General features: G+C 48.8%; 6 protein-coding genes across 6 annotated transcripts; 3 read left to right on the plus strand and 3 right to left on the minus strand.

Annotated features, from left to right (window-relative positions):
- Positions 1-117: 117 nt before the first annotated feature.
- C8Q69DRAFT_399209 (putative periplasmic nitrate reductase) lies at positions 118-3,301 on the plus strand (the record flags this gene model as incomplete). Its single annotated transcript, XM_028627838.1, has 5 exons — positions 118-263; positions 323-433; positions 486-719; positions 750-2,515; positions 2,574-3,301. 5 exons carry the CDS (start codon positions 118-120, stop codon positions 3,299-3,301), a joined length of 2,985 nt encoding a protein of 994 aa, XP_028488265.1.
- Positions 3,302-3,906: 605 nt separating this feature from the next.
- C8Q69DRAFT_459529 (molybdopterin biosynthesis protein) lies at positions 3,907-5,835 on the plus strand. Its single transcript, XM_028630088.1, has one exon. It carries the CDS (start codon positions 4,188-4,190, stop codon positions 5,625-5,627), a length of 1,440 nt encoding a protein of 479 aa, XP_028488266.1. The 5' UTR covers positions 3,907-4,187; the 3' UTR covers positions 5,628-5,835.
- A 661-nt stretch (positions 5,836-6,496) lies between these two features.
- Positions 6,497-8,978, minus strand: C8Q69DRAFT_414651 (Pescadillo). The gene is made up of 3 exons (XM_028628336.1): positions 8,855-8,978; positions 8,703-8,801; positions 6,497-8,638 (listed from the first exon to the last, which is right to left on the minus strand). The coding sequence occupies exons 1-3, from the start codon at positions 8,874-8,876 to the stop codon at positions 6,702-6,704; spliced, it is 2,058 nt and encodes a 685-aa protein (XP_028488267.1). The 5' UTR covers positions 8,877-8,978; the 3' UTR covers positions 6,497-6,701.
- A 33-nt stretch (positions 8,979-9,011) lies between these two features.
- Positions 9,012-10,614, plus strand: C8Q69DRAFT_177999 (cell division cycle protein). The gene is made up of 5 exons (XM_028625833.1): positions 9,012-9,256; positions 9,307-9,371; positions 9,421-9,623; positions 9,677-10,299; positions 10,347-10,614. Exons 1-5 carry the CDS (start codon positions 9,106-9,108, stop codon positions 10,583-10,585), a joined length of 1,281 nt encoding a protein of 426 aa, XP_028488268.1. The 5' UTR covers positions 9,012-9,105; the 3' UTR covers positions 10,586-10,614.
- On the minus strand, positions 10,466-11,983 carry C8Q69DRAFT_178004 (acyl-CoA N-acyltransferase). Its single transcript, XM_028625834.1, has 3 exons — positions 11,767-11,983; positions 10,626-11,442; positions 10,466-10,568 (listed from the first exon to the last, which is right to left on the minus strand). Exons 1-2 carry the CDS (start codon positions 11,885-11,887, stop codon positions 10,643-10,645), a joined length of 921 nt encoding a protein of 306 aa, XP_028488269.1. The 5' UTR covers positions 11,888-11,983; the 3' UTR covers positions 10,466-10,568; positions 10,626-10,642.
- A 323-nt stretch (positions 11,984-12,306) lies between these two features.
- Positions 12,307-13,896, minus strand: C8Q69DRAFT_178026 (aldo/keto reductase family protein). Its single transcript, XM_028625835.1, has 7 exons — positions 13,618-13,896; positions 13,416-13,562; positions 13,251-13,355; positions 12,915-13,196; positions 12,801-12,856; positions 12,605-12,750; positions 12,307-12,530 (listed from the first exon to the last, which is right to left on the minus strand). The coding sequence occupies exons 1-7, from the start codon at positions 13,684-13,686 to the stop codon at positions 12,364-12,366; spliced, it is 972 nt and encodes a 323-aa protein (XP_028488270.1). The 5' UTR covers positions 13,687-13,896; the 3' UTR covers positions 12,307-12,363.
- Positions 13,897-14,185: the final 289 nt, after the last annotated feature.

Consider the following 14,185-nt stretch of genomic DNA (forward strand, 5'->3'; position numbering starts at 1 on the left):
AATTAATTCCCCGCGTTTCGGGATCTCCGCGGGACTGTTAGTTTTATGAATACCTGGTAACTTATTTGCTGAGAGCGCTCGCCCGATTATTGCTCTGGCGGCATCGGTGAAGCAAATATGGTTCCCTATTACCAAAGCAGAAATTCAATTGAAGATATCTGGGGCTCTCGACAGCCCTATAAACACCAATGGCCTCAAAGAGAGGATGCATATCTTTTGGATGAGCCTGATAAATGGGTGCAGAGTGCTTGCGTTCTGTGCAGGTTGAACTGTCAATCTAATTGTGCACAGTATTGTCTGAGTGTGCTGACTTTTACCATAGTAATGGATGTGGATTAGACATTGGAGTCAAGGACGGAAAAGTAGTCGGTGTAAGAGGACGTGTTGTTGATCGAGTCAACAAAGGCCGTTTAGGACCTAAGGGGCTGAATGGGTAATTGAATCGTTTTCAAGTCGACTTGAGGGTAGTGCTAATCTGTGTACAGATGGACAGCTATCAATCATCCAGATCGTCTTACCCATCCATTGATACGGAAGAATGGGAAACTCGTCAAGACGTCCTGGGATGAGGCAATGTCACTTATTGTGGAAAAAGCGAAAGATATTCGTCGACGCCTGACCAGCCATGGAATCGCCTTCTACACGTCTGGGCAGCTTTTCCTCGAAGAATATTATGCCCTTGCAATGATTGGAAAGGCAGGATTAAATGCACTTCACATGTAAGTCGTAACTAGTATATAATTTATCAGTGCAGCTGACTGCGTATATAGGGATGGGAATACCCGTCTGTGCACCGCTACTGCAGCTGCTTCCATGCGAGAGTCTTTCGGATCCGACGGGCAGCCTGGATCGTACGCAGATGTTGATTATACGGACTGTCTATTCATAGTCGGCCACAACGTGTCTGCTACACAAACTGTTCTGTGGGCGCGTATCCTGGATAGGTTGGACGGTCCCAATCCACCGAAGCTGATTGTTGTCGACCCTAGAAGATCTGAAACGGCAAAAAGAGCTACTGTTCATCTAGCGCCCAAAATTGGCACAAATGTCGCTCTATTGAATGGTATCGAACACCTGATGTACAAAAACGGTTGGATAGATGACGACTGGGTCACAAAACATACAGTCGGCAGCCAGGAACTTAAAGAAACAGTTGAAAAGTATACCCCAGAGTTCGTTGAGCAGATAACTGGTGTCCCGAAAGGAAAGTTGGAGGAAGCTGCTCAGATAATCGGCACAACAAAGACGATGTTGTCCACTGCCCTGCAGGGAGTCTATCAATCGAACCAAGCAACTGCAGCCGCTTGCCAGATTAACAATATTAATCTTCTCCGTGGCCTCATCGGCAGACCAGGGAGCGGGATACTGCAAATGAACGGCCAGCCAACAGCACAGAATAACCGCGAGGCCGGCTGCGATGGGGAATTTCCAGGCTTCAGGAATTTTCAGAATCCGAATCATATCAAGGAAATTGCCGACGTGTGGAATATAGACCCTCTACGAGTTCCGCACTGGGCGGAGCCGACCCATATAGAGAATATGCTGACGTACATTGACGAAGGGTCAATCGAGATGTTCTGGGTATCAGGAACGAATCCTCTCGTCAGCTTGCCAAATCTTACCATGGCACGAAAATGCCTTACAAAGCCGGATCTGTTTGTAATCTGCCAGGATATTTATCTCACTGAAACTGCTCAGATCGCAGATGTGGTCCTACCTGCAGCGCAATGGGGTGAGAAAACTGGCTGCTTTACGAACGCTGACCGGACAGTACATCTGTCGCACAAGGCTGTCAATCCTCCAGGAGAGGCGAGGGCTGACTTGGATATCTTTCTCGATTTTGGGAGGAGAATGGACTTCAAAGATAAGGATGGCAATGACCTGCTACCTTTCAGTACACCAGAGGAGGTCTTCTGTGCCTGGAAGAAGCTGTCTAAAGGTCGCCCATGCGACTACAGTGGTCTGTCATATGAAAAGCTGACAGGAGGCTCTGGCATCCAGTGGCCCTGCAACGACACCTACCCTTACGGAAAAGAAAGATTATTTGACGACGCCGTCTTCTTCACTGACATTGACTATTGTGAAAGCTTTGGTCACGACCTCGAGACAGGTGCGCCGCTTTCCAAAGAAGACTACCAATCGATAAATCCAGGCGGTAGAGCGATTCTCAAATCAGCAAATTACTTTCCTGACCCAGAAGAGCCCAATGAGAACTATCCAATTCGATTGTCGACGGGACGCAATGTCTACCATTTTCATACGAGAACCAAAACGGGGAGATCGAAACCGCTGCAGGAAGCTTGTCCCGAACCTACTATCCGTATTTCCAAAGACGATGCTGTCAAGTTCAATGTTCAAGATGGAGATGAGGTGGTGGTCAGATCGAGGAGGGGAGCGGTTGAGATGAGAGCCTCAGTTGGGGATATCGCTCCAGGACAAGCTTTCATTCCCTTTCACTTTGGATATTTTGATTCTACAGACGGAAAATCCAGGGCAGCGAATGAGTTGACAATAGGTCAGTTTTCCACACCAATATGATTGAGTCCTACGAAAGTCTAACATCAACGCTCCAGAACGATGGGACCCAATATCGAAGCAACCAACCTTCAAGTCGGGGGCAGTTCGCATCGAAAAGATCGAGCCAGGACAGGTTAAGATTCATGCCCGAGAGCAACACTCTGCATCTGTTCGGAAAGTCCAGACGGAAAAACCAACGGTACAATTGGTAAAGCATAAAGTGGAGAGGACACGCAGGCTTGAGCTGTGGCTCGGGACAATTTTCGAAGCCATCCAGATCCTGAAGGAGATCTGTTCTCAGCTGATACCCACGCTCATCCATGACATGGAAATCCCTGGCGGGATGAAAGTCATGGAACGCATAGCTGAGTCTATACAGGAACGGCTCGCCCCAGTCATCGATACATACAAGGAACAAAAAGTCTTCGGTGAATCCGTATCACGCAGAGTTCGCGACAACCTGTTTCCAGCACTAGATCGCAACAGTGACCACGAGCCGTACGAAGCCCTGACTGCTCTGCAAGCTTTCTATATGTATCTCTGCCATATCGATGGCCACCTCGTTGCACTGCACCCCGCGAGCCAAGCGATGTGGGACGAGAACTTCTTCGAGGCAGTCAAATTCTCTCAACAACAAATCACGAGGATGAAGAGTTGGACTACGCAGCAAATGAAGACTAAGTCCCCGCAGAGACTGCTCGTGCCAATGGACCCTATCGACGAGACTGTCGGAAGCGTCTTTGAAGAAGATGCGCGCAAACTAGCAGACTCTTTGCGTGCGTAGGATCATACACTAGATCCCATGCTACTTGAGTCAAAACTTGATTTTAATACACGAGGTATCAAGCTTGGACTGTGAGTTTTGATGTCCGAGCTCGAAAGAATAACCATATGGCGATGGTCTACGCCAATGATATCCACTTTTCCCCTCCCAGGGATAATATCAGGAGAGTTCGGATGACATCCCATAGTTTTAATTACATTAGAATACCATATACCCATAAGCACGAAACCACATCCTTGGAATGCACGTCACTAATCCTGGAAATAAAGAACATCTTCATTGGAGCTGTCGTGATCCGTGCGAGTTGCTGGCTCTTCTATCTCCGCGGAGAGAGCAGAGTTGAAACGCCCAACATCGGACGAAGGCCGCGAACCTGATACTAGAAGTAATAATTCATTTCCATAGAGAATAGGTAGGATTTGACACGAGCCGAACAGCATTGGCTATCTGGCGGGGTTAAGCTTTTGAATGCCCCAGGCGCTTCCCCACGGAACCAGATATCCGGAACCTGGGATGAGGCATAGCTTACTCAACGTCATATATTACCTCGGTGGAAATGCTAGCTAGTCATGTATATGCAGTACCACTTAGCCGTTGACGGGAGTCTAAACTTTACTATATCCAAGATTTATGTCCGTTACGGATAAGTAGATTGTGTGCGAAACGTACGTCACCATGATTGAAGACGTGCCTCGAAATGAAAGTTGGCGATCGCATTTCGGAATTTGCAGACGTGATGAGGAAGGGGGGAGGGGGTTCTCCTGTGGGAAAGTCGAGTCCAGCTGTGCTTGGTCGAAGATGAATTTACACTCATGCTAAGATACTATCAGAAAGAATAGATTGTTTCCTAGGTCTGTCCGTTTGAGCACATTATTCTATTGATACAATGATAGGTAAATCTGAAGGAGCTTCGTTGTCGTATTCCGAGGCCTTAAAAATCATTGAGGCAGAAGCATCTAAGTTATCATCTTCATCTACCAATATCGAGGAGCTCGTCCCTTTGCCATTGTCGCTCAATCGTATCTCAAGTCGCAATTATGTTAGTCCCGAGTCAACACCTAAATTCGACACATCGGCAATGGATGGATATGCACTAAACTCGGAGGTTGCAGCAACTGCGTCGCCTGAGGAGCCAGTGAGATTCTGTGTCATGGGAACGTCGGCGGCCGGTGATTCCCCTGTTGAAGTTCGCGGCGAGCCTGACGGGGATATATATCCGTGTGTGGAGATCATGACAGGAGCTAGGTTCCCGACCTGTGTGGATCGAAGAGAATTTGACTGTTGCGTGAAAGTGGAGGATACGAGGATGGAACCTGGAGGGAAGATTATCCAAGTGCTGAAACCTGCTAGGAAAGGCATGAATCGAAGATTTGCGGGAACCGATTTCCAGCAAGGGGATAACATTATAGATGCTGGAGACTGTGTCAAGATCAATCATCTGATGGCACTCGCGTCTATCGGCGTTGAGAAGATTGCAGTACGCAGGAAGCCACGAATAGCCGTGTTTTCAACAGGGAAGGAATTGCTCCAGAACGATGGTGCTCAGAGTGATGCACAGCGGATAATGGATATCAACGGGCCCTGTATCACCGCTAGTTTGACGGACTGGGGATGCGATGTGGAGTTCCTAGGCGTCATTGACGACAATGCCTCTGCTGTGTCTGGAAGGATCATGCAACAACTTCAGCTTCGAGAATATGATATCCTCATGACAACCGGAGGAGTATCTGCTGGCAAATTCGATTTCGTTAGGAAGGCAGTCGAAAGTATCGGTGCTAAGGTGTTGTTCCATGGAGCTGCAATTCGACCAGGACACCCTGTGTTATTTGCGACTCTACCCTCTGGACGATATGACAGTACAGGAGGCAGAGATTATCCATTGAATAAACAGACAAGCACGGCATTATTTGGATTACCGGGTAATCCTGTAGCTAGCGCTGCTTGTCTCCGTTTTCTCGTGGTCCCTTTACTTCGGCAGTTACTCTCAGAGCAACCAGAGAGACCCATGAAAGCGACTATCAGGGATGGAAACTTACCATGGAAAGGAGAAAAGACGTGTAATATAGGAGTCGCAAGTGATATCATTACGCGACTCCCTCCTAACACAGACGTATTTCGCGCAGGACGCTTCACACTTCAGCAGAGTGATAAGTTTGAAGTTGAGATCATCCACGACCACAGCCCCGGGAAAATAAAGCCTTTTCTTGGTGCGGATTGCTGGATCCATATACCAAGAGGACATACTGAGTTGAAAGATGGTGATGCCTTGGATGTATATCCCATCTGCAAGCAGGAACATGGCCTCGCTGCTTTACTCAGGAGTTGACATTGTCAAGCGGGCATAAGTTTCGAAGCTCTTCCATTCCTCCTTATTGTTGGCATTAAATAGCCATACCTCATGGTCGGGTCGAAGCATCTTCCCTTTCAACTCTTTCACAACGAAACTTGGCCCGCATTTTCCTTGGAGCACGTTCTGCTGCAATCTCTGAAGCGCACCAGGGCTCCAGACAGCCAACAGCGGCTCACAATAACCAGCCGAATTCCGGAAACAAGTCACTGGCTCTTCGAACTCGTGCAGTAATTGCTGCAGAGGAGAAATAGTGAGTAATGGATAGTCGCAGGCCACTATTAGCCAGGAGCTCTCGAGGTCATGGTGATGAGCAGCCAGCAGCCCTGCAGCTGGGCCAATATCGACTAATTTATGAGTCACAGCTCCATCTTGGGAACCAGAATCTTCGTCATATAGCACCCTAACGGTGTATTGGGTCTTTCCAGGAAGCAATAATGTATCGCTAGAAATTAATTCGGCATATGGATCCTCCCGAAGTAATTGCTCTAGGGCCGCCTTGTCCTTCAATGACATGTAGAGAACATCTTGTTCAGATGAAGCTTCACCGAGAAGGCTGAGAAGACGCCTATACAAAAGTTCTCCGTCCGGAAGACGCAGTAGATGCTTTGGAAACCCCATTCGTGATGAGTTCCCCCCAGCCAGGAGAAGGGGCCTCGCTCTCATTTTCGGGTCTGGAATGTTGTAATTAAGCAGTAGGATAGGATGTCCGGTGATGCAGGATAGCATATAGTGGCATGGATGGTATGTAGTGAAGTTTAGAAGACGAAAATAAACCTAGGGATATTCCTTATGAAAGAGAGAATCAAGTCCATGCCAGAAGTTCAAATGACGTCATTTAGTAGATAGAACTAGCCATGTAGCTGGAGAGGGCTCACGGTCGATATGGAGTGCAAGATGTCGATACCTTTTGACTACTTAATGCATTATGCGACGAACGATGGTAATATTTCATAAACACAGCATGAACCAATTCTATATCCACATAAAGAAGCCTCCAGAAACACCAAGGATATCATTTTTCCTTTACAAGAGTAACTTTTGGTTGCCTTCCTACGCCTTTGCCGCGGCCTTCTCGATCTTCCTTCTCTTGCTACGCAGCTTCTGAGCCTCCGCGTCCTTCTTCTTGTTGGAGTAGAGCATCTTATCCAGAAGCTTGCGCTTCTTCCGGCTCATCATCATCTTCTGTCTCTCCAGCTCCTCCTCTTCCTTGCGCTTCTTGGCTGCATGCTTCTTTGACTGGGCAGATTGCTTCTTGCCCTTATCCGCACCGCTGCCTGCGGTGTAAGGAAGACCAGCAGCCTCGGCCTCAAGTTCCTTCTGGTGCTGGGTACGAGCGGCCTCTTCCTCATCTTCCGACTCAGACGCGGCCTCCTCCTCGAATCCGTCGAATTCTTCATCTTCCTCATCACTCTCACTGTCACTCTCATCTTCGTCCGAATTTGCGAGTTCGATATCCATGCCGCCATCGACGGACTCATCGTCCTCGTCATCTTCTTCAGACTCCTCCACGGCTTTGGAAGATTGTTTCTTCTTCTCCTTGGGGGCATCCTCCATTTCCTCGTCGCTCTTGTCTTCCTCCTCATCCTCTTCCTCGGCAGACATCTCGGCTTCGTCTTCTTCCTCCTGCTCAGCAAGGCTGGCACGAGGATCGTAGGCACCCTTGCTCGGCTTCACCCAGGGGCTTAGGTGGGGTGGAAGAGTAGCACCAGGTGCGTAGAGATCAGGACGAAGCAGTTTTTCTTCGTTGATACAGTCCCAAACCCACTGGGGCTGGATGTACGTCCTTCCTGGGACACGCATTCCAGGTCTGATCTTCTGAACAGCTCCATCCTTCTTATCGTCAGGGATAGAAGGGAGAGATGACTCAGGAAGAGGCGGCCGGTCGACGATCTGGTGAGTGATCCTCGGGTCGGACTCGTCCGTCGTGAAGGCACCGTCACCTAGGACTGGATCCCATCCGATACGCTTGCAGCCGAACGCACGCAGGATGAACTCAAGTGGGCCTCGAGGAGCCTCTCTAGAGATGAAAAAAGTGAAAGGCGCGAAAAGGGAACCAGCTTCGTTGCCACTTAGCCCTGGTTGAGGAAGCGTGTCGGCTTCCGGTGCTGCGGGCTCGAACTTATCGATCGCGTCTTCGTTCGCTTCCTCCGCCTCGACCACCTGCTCCTCGGGTTCCTCGTCCAGCGCAGCAGTCTTGATCATACTGTCCACCTTCTCCTGGATCTCACGCGAGACTTCCTTGTCTGCATGGCCATTGGCCTGGGAGCCTTTGGCTTCAATCGCCTTGAGAGCACTGACCTGCTTGCCCTCCAGGGAGAATGCCGCCAGCTCTGCACCATTTTCATCACTGCGAGTGTCGAACTTCGGCGGATACACAAGACCAATTGATGAGTAGAGTCTGAAGTTGACAAAGCCGAGTAGAGTGGTGTAGAACTGAACGAAGGTGGCCATTATCCGGTAGTCGACATCTCCGCTGACTTTCTGGACAAAGCGGTAGGGGACAAGCCACATGATATCCTGGCCCTGGATAGTCGCTTGGTAGTAGATACCCTTGATGGACAGGAACGACTTTCGAAGCGAATTGGTGGTGATAAGGTAGTGCTGGAACTCATGGCACAAGCGCTGACACAGTGCGATCGTCTTTGGGGGCACATTGGCGTCAGACGGAAGGTTCGCGAAAAGGAACAGAAGCGAAAGAGCATCATCGAGATCTCTTAGCGCATCGATGAAGGTCGGGTATCGCTCCTTGATGATGTGGTCGAGAGTGAGCTTGGGGGCGTTGTTCTTTTCCAAACGAGCGGCATCGCCAACTTCTCCTCGACCCAGGGACCGTGCGATCTTCTTGGAGAGCGCCTTCTGATCGCGAAACTTTCTGAGCAGTGGCTCATGAAGAAGATACTGGATATCTTTCGTGTAGTAGAAAGTAGTATTCGGAGTCGCGGTCTTGGACGCCTTCTTCTTGTTACGAGGCTCACGGGGATAGATACCTGAAGATCTCGATATGTGAGCATTCTATTTATCCGCAGGTATGGCGAGGAAAAATTTGCATACCCTTGAAGATGCATAGCCTTCGGAAATCAGGCAGGGAAATCTGAAGCTTGCGCACTGCCTGCGTTCTGGTGATGTAGTTTTTCGCCTGACCAGACGTGCCTGTGAAAAATTAGCAATTACCCTCATGGAGCGCATGATGGCCTGGAACGCACCCTTCTTCTTGATCTTCGCCATCTTTTCGTAGTTGTGGTTACCAGGAGTCGATGGTTGCGGCGACCGATAACGAAAAAAAGTTATCTGAGACTTTTCTGGTGCGGGAGCCGGAGAAAAGCTGGCGGTGGTCCGTGCAGGGCGGAGTCTGGGCGTTCACATCTCAGGACAGCTGGAGAGAAACATGAGCTCCTCGAGCGCCGCGCCCACGTCTATTGCTCTCGACTACGGGCATGGGACTCTCTGAGCGGCGATGGTGACAATGTTTGTCGACAGGAGGAAGGCTGCGGTGTTCGCCGCCGCAGTCGCCCTCCGAGTCCTGTTGTTTTGTGGTTTCCCCTCGCTCCCCGATCTGTTGACGGGCAGAGTGGAGGTCTCGACGCCAGTCAGCAGCTTCAAACGATGTGAGTTGGATAATAAGTGGTCCTGTTCATGTTACTGACTGTTGTTGAAGTGCAGGAAGGTCTGTTTCTTTATACGCGGAACGTCTCTCCGTACGATGGAGGTGTTTACCACCAGGTAAAACTCCCGGACCCATGTCCTTGAGCTGGAGATTGACAGTGACAAGGCGCCGCTTCTGCTTCCTATCTTCGCGTTGCTTCCCAGTTCGAGCGTATACCCATTGGTCACAGGGATCTTCTACTCCTTCGTTGATCTCTTAATCGCGAACGCCCTGATCACCATCTCCGATTCAGGGGAGTCGGTGGAAAGCCGGCTCTACTCTACTCCTCGAAAGAACATCAAATGGGACGGAGTGATTATCGCAGCAGCGTATGTATGAGTGATTGGTGGTTTCCCTGGCAGGAGAACTAAGGACGAACTAGTTATTTATTCAATCCCTTCACAATTGCGACATGTCTCGGCCGGTCTACCACCGTCTTCACCAACACGGCTATACTGTATGCCATCTCCAGCGCTGTCTCTGGGAATGGTTTCAACTCGATGTTATCGTTAGCCGTCGCATCTTACCTATCGCTCTATCCAGCCCTGCTCTTCCTTCCTCTCGTTCTTCTATGCTACGATCGTCAGGCGCGACGGCAGCAAGCTCCTCCAAATAGCGTGCTTTTTGGACTGAAACATTTTGCGATACTGGCTGGTAGCATTGCCCTTCTTTTGGTCGCTTCGTACGTCATCAGTGGGAACTCGTGGGAATTTATTCCTGCGACATATGGAGTCCAGTTGCTCGTGCCTGATCTAACCCCTAATGTGGGTCTGTGGTGGTACTTTTTCATCGAGATCTTTGACTCCTTCCGAGAATTCTTCCTAGGTGTATTCTGGCTACACCTTACTGGTTACGTTGGAGGGTTGACAGTGCGCATACGGCGACAGCCACTGTTCGTAATTACTTCTCTCTTGGGCATTTTCGCCATTTTCAAGCCGTATCCGAGCATCGCAGACGTCTCTCCGTATCTAGCGTTGCTGGCTCTGTACCGACATCTATTCCCTCGTACGTATACCAAATCCTTGCTACCTGCCTCTTCTAACCGCCAATAGTGATGCGATACACGTTCTTCGCTGTTTCCGCTCTCCTCTATGCGACTCTTCTAGGACCGGTATTCCACCACCTGTGGATCTACGCGGGTTCTGGAAATGCAAATTTCTTCTACGCCATCACCTTGGTATGGAGTCTGGGGCTCTCAATCCTAGTCGCAGATTCCATCTTTGCTGCCCTGCGTGATGAATGGGAACATGAAAACCCACACATGAAGGGCAAGCCTGTGAGACAAATTTGAGCTCTCATTTATCTCCAAAGGTTCATGTATTACTACACACGTCATTATTCATGCGGACTATTTTGCGTCCGACTTCGTCTCTTGTTCAGCCACCTTTAGCGATTTAGACAAAATCACATAATCAGGCTCCTTGATGGTCCCATTCCGCAGCTTTCTCGGCTGCGGCGAATACTCGTCCACCTCGTAGCCCAACCTCTCATAAAATTTCCTCGCCACAGCATTGGCCTTGAAAACCGTCAGCATCGCCTTCTCAAGCCCAACCCTCCGTCCGATCTCCTCGTACAGATCCATCATGCGTTTTCCTATCCCCTTCCCCTGCATCGCAGGCGCTAGATGGATCTCGTAACAATAAACCACCTCCTTCCCATCTTCATACGTAACCATGAAAGAAAGAAACCCGAGCGCTATATCTCTTCCTTCATGCAATGCACCACCATTCCCTTTCACAGACTCTTCAACTTCACTCTTCATCTCCCGCTCTTGTTTCTCCTGCTTCTTCAACACCATATACCGCATATCAGGCAACTTCATCTCCTTCCTCTTCTTCGACGGAGACCATCCAATGCTAGAATTTTCATAGTCATTAGATGAAGTCAATTCAACGAGATTGAAACAGGCTTCGAAATCAGCCGAGGGAATCGATGCAGCGCTATGGATATCTAGCGTGTATGTTTCAGAAGTCGTGCTAGGTTCCTTTTCGGTAATAGTCGTGGCGGCACTATCTTTGATAGAGCTTTGGGGGGCTGGGAGTGTGAATTTGAGATATGAACGAGGTACATATGTCTCGATGAAATCTGCGATCGGGAGTGTGTTGGTCCGTTCTACTCTCGGTAGAGGTTTGGGTGTTCGTGATGAGTCTGTGGCGCGTTAGAAAAGTACTGTTCTGGGTGTTGTGTTGGGACTTCTGGGAGGGGATTCCAGTAATTATTGTGTTTATGATGATACTTTATAGTGTTATTGTGGATACATTCATAAGTAAATATAAGGCACAGTATCAATTTGTATGGAGAACATAACGCGACTTGACGCGCAGCATGTAGCAGGGAGGAGCATTCTCAGTCAATACAGGAAATCACCCTTAACAAACCACATCGAGTATTCGGAGAGATGAGCAAAAAGGGTATATACTGCACATCACGCAAATCCAATCGCATCAATGCTGGAAACATTCCTCTACTTACCATCGCCATTTTCCCTACCGCGTTTTCGCTTGCCAAGGCGCCCGGAGGTAGAAGTTGTCGATTGTACTGGCGACTTCGATTCAGGTTCAGAGACCTTATCCTCATGCACTGATGAGACCATTTTCCAATGGTAGATCTCGTGATCGATGATTGGAGTTTCTGATTATGCTGTATGGTTGCAGTAGTTAAGTAGGTACTTTGATGAGTCGTCGGAAACTGTCGGCTTTGCCTGGATAGGTCAGCACTGGTGTGGCTCGGGCGCGTTGTCGCGGCGCGCATCAAGGAATAAATACTATGCATCACCGTCATCATATCAGCAAGATCCTCAACTGATGGATATGGAATTCCAGTTGAAATCATGTAAGTGTGACATTTTAGTAAATTATGTCTAGTACGATGTCTTTCAGATTAGACCATATTTACAGTGACAACTGTTGAATCTCGCATACTGCTATCGTATAAATATAGTTCGGGAGGTCATACAGTACTTAACTAAACGTATTTACCGGATAATCATTTCTATCCTACTCATAGAACTGACATATACATTATTGTATTCGTCTAGAATGTAACACTTAACTATGGCAAAGCAGACATTTATGCCTTTGCTCTTTGCTCCGCAGCAAACTCTTCTGCGCGCCTCTCCGCTTCTGCGTCTCCAATTTCTCCAAAAATATCCTTACCCCAGCGGAAGGGGAAGTTGTACCGTTGACCACGGTCAAGCTTGTTAAGAGCCTCGAAGTCTTCATCGGGAATGACGAAATCTGTCCAGAAATATGCATTAGTTTCCTACCAAGGCCAGTTTGGTAAATTATTGTGTCAAATGTATAGATCTCACCTTGGAAGTTGCTCTGAATTCTAGCGGGAGTGACACTCTTCGGCAAGACGGCCGTACCGCGCTGGATTGCCCACGAGATAAGCAGTTGTGCAGGATCCTTTCCAAGCTTCTTGGCGATTTCCTGGATGGCAGGGTCATCGACGACGCTGGGTTCGTTAATATGCCAGGTCGTTACTGTTTAGGAGATGTTACATACCGAGGCAGGTTGTAAATGTTGTTTCCGAGAGGACTGTAGGCGACAACGAGGATGTTCTGTGTGTGCATTTTGGTCAGATACTTGTTCGAGATAAGTCTATTGATTCTGGCGAACCTTCTCCTTGTGCCACTTCAATAGCTCAGGCTGTTGCAGGTAAGGATGCGCTTCGATTTGGTTCACGGCCGGGGGAATGGTAGCGGTCTTGAGCAGCTTTTCCGTCTCCGTAATAGTGAAGTTGCTGATTCCAATGCTGCGGATCTTTCCAGCCTTGACAAGCTTCTCGAGGGCAGCCCAGGTATCAGAAACGGGAATGTCTGCCAGACGGAAGCGCTTGGTGACTGGGTCAATAGGGAAGAGTGTCTCGTCACTGTGCTCAAAAGCAATTGGCCAATGGATCTGTCATATGCGTATTAGAAATGTGCCATGGCAATGGGTCCAGGTGACACCTACAAGGTAGAGGTCAAGATAATCAGTCTGTAGGTCTTTCAAGGTCTTGTTAAGCCCTTCCTCGACGTGGTCCGGGTGGTGGTGACTGTTCCACAGTTTGCTGGTGATCTGAAATGTATCAAGTCAGATATAATTGCCGTCGCAACCAGACGATTATTCACAACTAACGAATATTTGCTCTCTTGGCACTCCCGACTTCTTCCAGCCTCTGCCTACTTCCGCCTCGTTTTGGTAAACAGCGGCTGCGTCGATGTGTCGGTATCCAGCTCGAAGCGCGACTTCAACGGCATCCTCGACTTCATTTGGTTTAGACAACTTGGCTTCGATTAGCGGGCTATCTCAACTATTGGACAATTTGGATGGTGATTACCCAGGTTCCAAGACCGACAGCTGGAATCTCATGCCCGGAATTGAGCTTGAACTTTCTACCCAGCGACATTGTGAATAGACTTATTTGCGTTCAGGCAGCAGATATAATAAGAAGCAAGTATCAATAACGCAGAGCACACAAACAAGAACCAGGCACAAGTAACTTTCCCAGCATCCAAATTCGCGGGCGTCTAGTCTCTTATACTTAACCCCTCTTCCCACAGCGTTTCATCTCCTGATAAGCGTCTGCTACCACGCAAGCTACATAGCGATCGCGGGGTAAGTCAAGGTGAAGCATAAACAACCCAAGTGCTCATTGGCAGCTGCTTCGACAAGACATTGTATGTCGGGAATTCCTAGCAAATAATCGGCTGGTTCTATTGCGCGTCTTCTCCACAGGCCCCTCTTCTCATACGGCCTAGAGAGAGGTTTCCCCAGCACGCCATTGGACTTCTAAATGATTTTCCCCTGAGATAAAGATTTTCTGTGTATGTTACTGTCGGGGATGAGCGCTTTGTTCTGTGAAGTTCACAATGGAAATATATCCGTACAATCGTCTCTTTTTCCGG

Source organism: Paecilomyces variotii, assembly GCF_004022145.1.
Source record: "Paecilomyces variotii strain CBS 101075 chromosome Unknown C8Q69scaffold_2, whole genome shotgun sequence".
Lineage (NCBI taxonomy): Eukaryota > Fungi > Ascomycota > Eurotiomycetes > Eurotiales > Thermoascaceae > Paecilomyces > Paecilomyces variotii.

What these genes read in the sequence shown, in the direction of transcription:
- C8Q69DRAFT_414651 (XM_028628336.1), bottom strand. Translation starts at nt 8,876, where the DNA reads ATGGCGAAGATCAAGAAGAAGG. An exon ending in GGCGAAGATCAAGAAGAAGG is followed by an intron (nt 8,802 to 8,854) that starts GTGCGTTCCAGG and finishes AATTTTTCACAG; the next exon opens with GCACGTCTGGTCAGGCGAAA. An exon ending in AAGGCTATGCATCTTCAAGG is followed by an intron (nt 8,639 to 8,702) that starts GTATGCAAATTT and finishes CGAGATCTTCAG; the next exon opens with GTATCTATCCCCGTGAGCCT.
- C8Q69DRAFT_178004 (XM_028625834.1), bottom strand. Translation starts at nt 11,887, where the DNA reads ATGGTCTCATCAGTGCATGAGGATAAGGTCTCTGAACCTGAATCGAAG. An exon ending in CGGTAGGGAAAATGGCGATG is followed by an intron (nt 11,443 to 11,766) that starts GTAAGTAGAGGA and finishes AACGCGCCACAG; the next exon opens with ACTCATCACGAACACCCAAA.
- C8Q69DRAFT_178026 (XM_028625835.1), bottom strand. Translation starts at nt 13,686, where the DNA reads ATGTCGCTGGGTAGAAAGTTCAAGCTCAATTCCGGGCATGAGATTCCA. An exon ending in CTGTCGGTCTTGGAACCTGG is followed by an intron (nt 13,563 to 13,617) that starts GTAATCACCATC and finishes ATCGAAGCCAAG; the next exon opens with TTGTCTAAACCAAATGAAGT. An exon ending in AATTCAGAGCAACTTCCAAG is followed by an intron (nt 12,531 to 12,604) that starts GTGAGATCTATA and finishes ATTTCTGGACAG; the next exon opens with ATTTCGTCATTCCCGATGAA.
- C8Q69DRAFT_459529 (XM_028630088.1), top strand. Translation starts at nt 4,188, where the DNA reads ATGATAGGTAAATCTGAAGGAGCTTCGTTGTCGTATTCCGAGGCCTTA.
- C8Q69DRAFT_177999 (XM_028625833.1), top strand. Translation starts at nt 9,106, where the DNA reads ATGGTGACAATGTTTGTCGACAGGAGGAAGGCTGCGGTGTTCGCCGCC. An exon ending in ATGGAGGTGTTTACCACCAG is followed by an intron (nt 9,372 to 9,420) that starts GTAAAACTCCCG and finishes GACAGTGACAAG; the next exon opens with GCGCCGCTTCTGCTTCCTAT. An exon ending in GGAGTGATTATCGCAGCAGC is followed by an intron (nt 9,624 to 9,676) that starts GTATGTATGAGT and finishes AGGACGAACTAG; the next exon opens with TTATTTATTCAATCCCTTCA.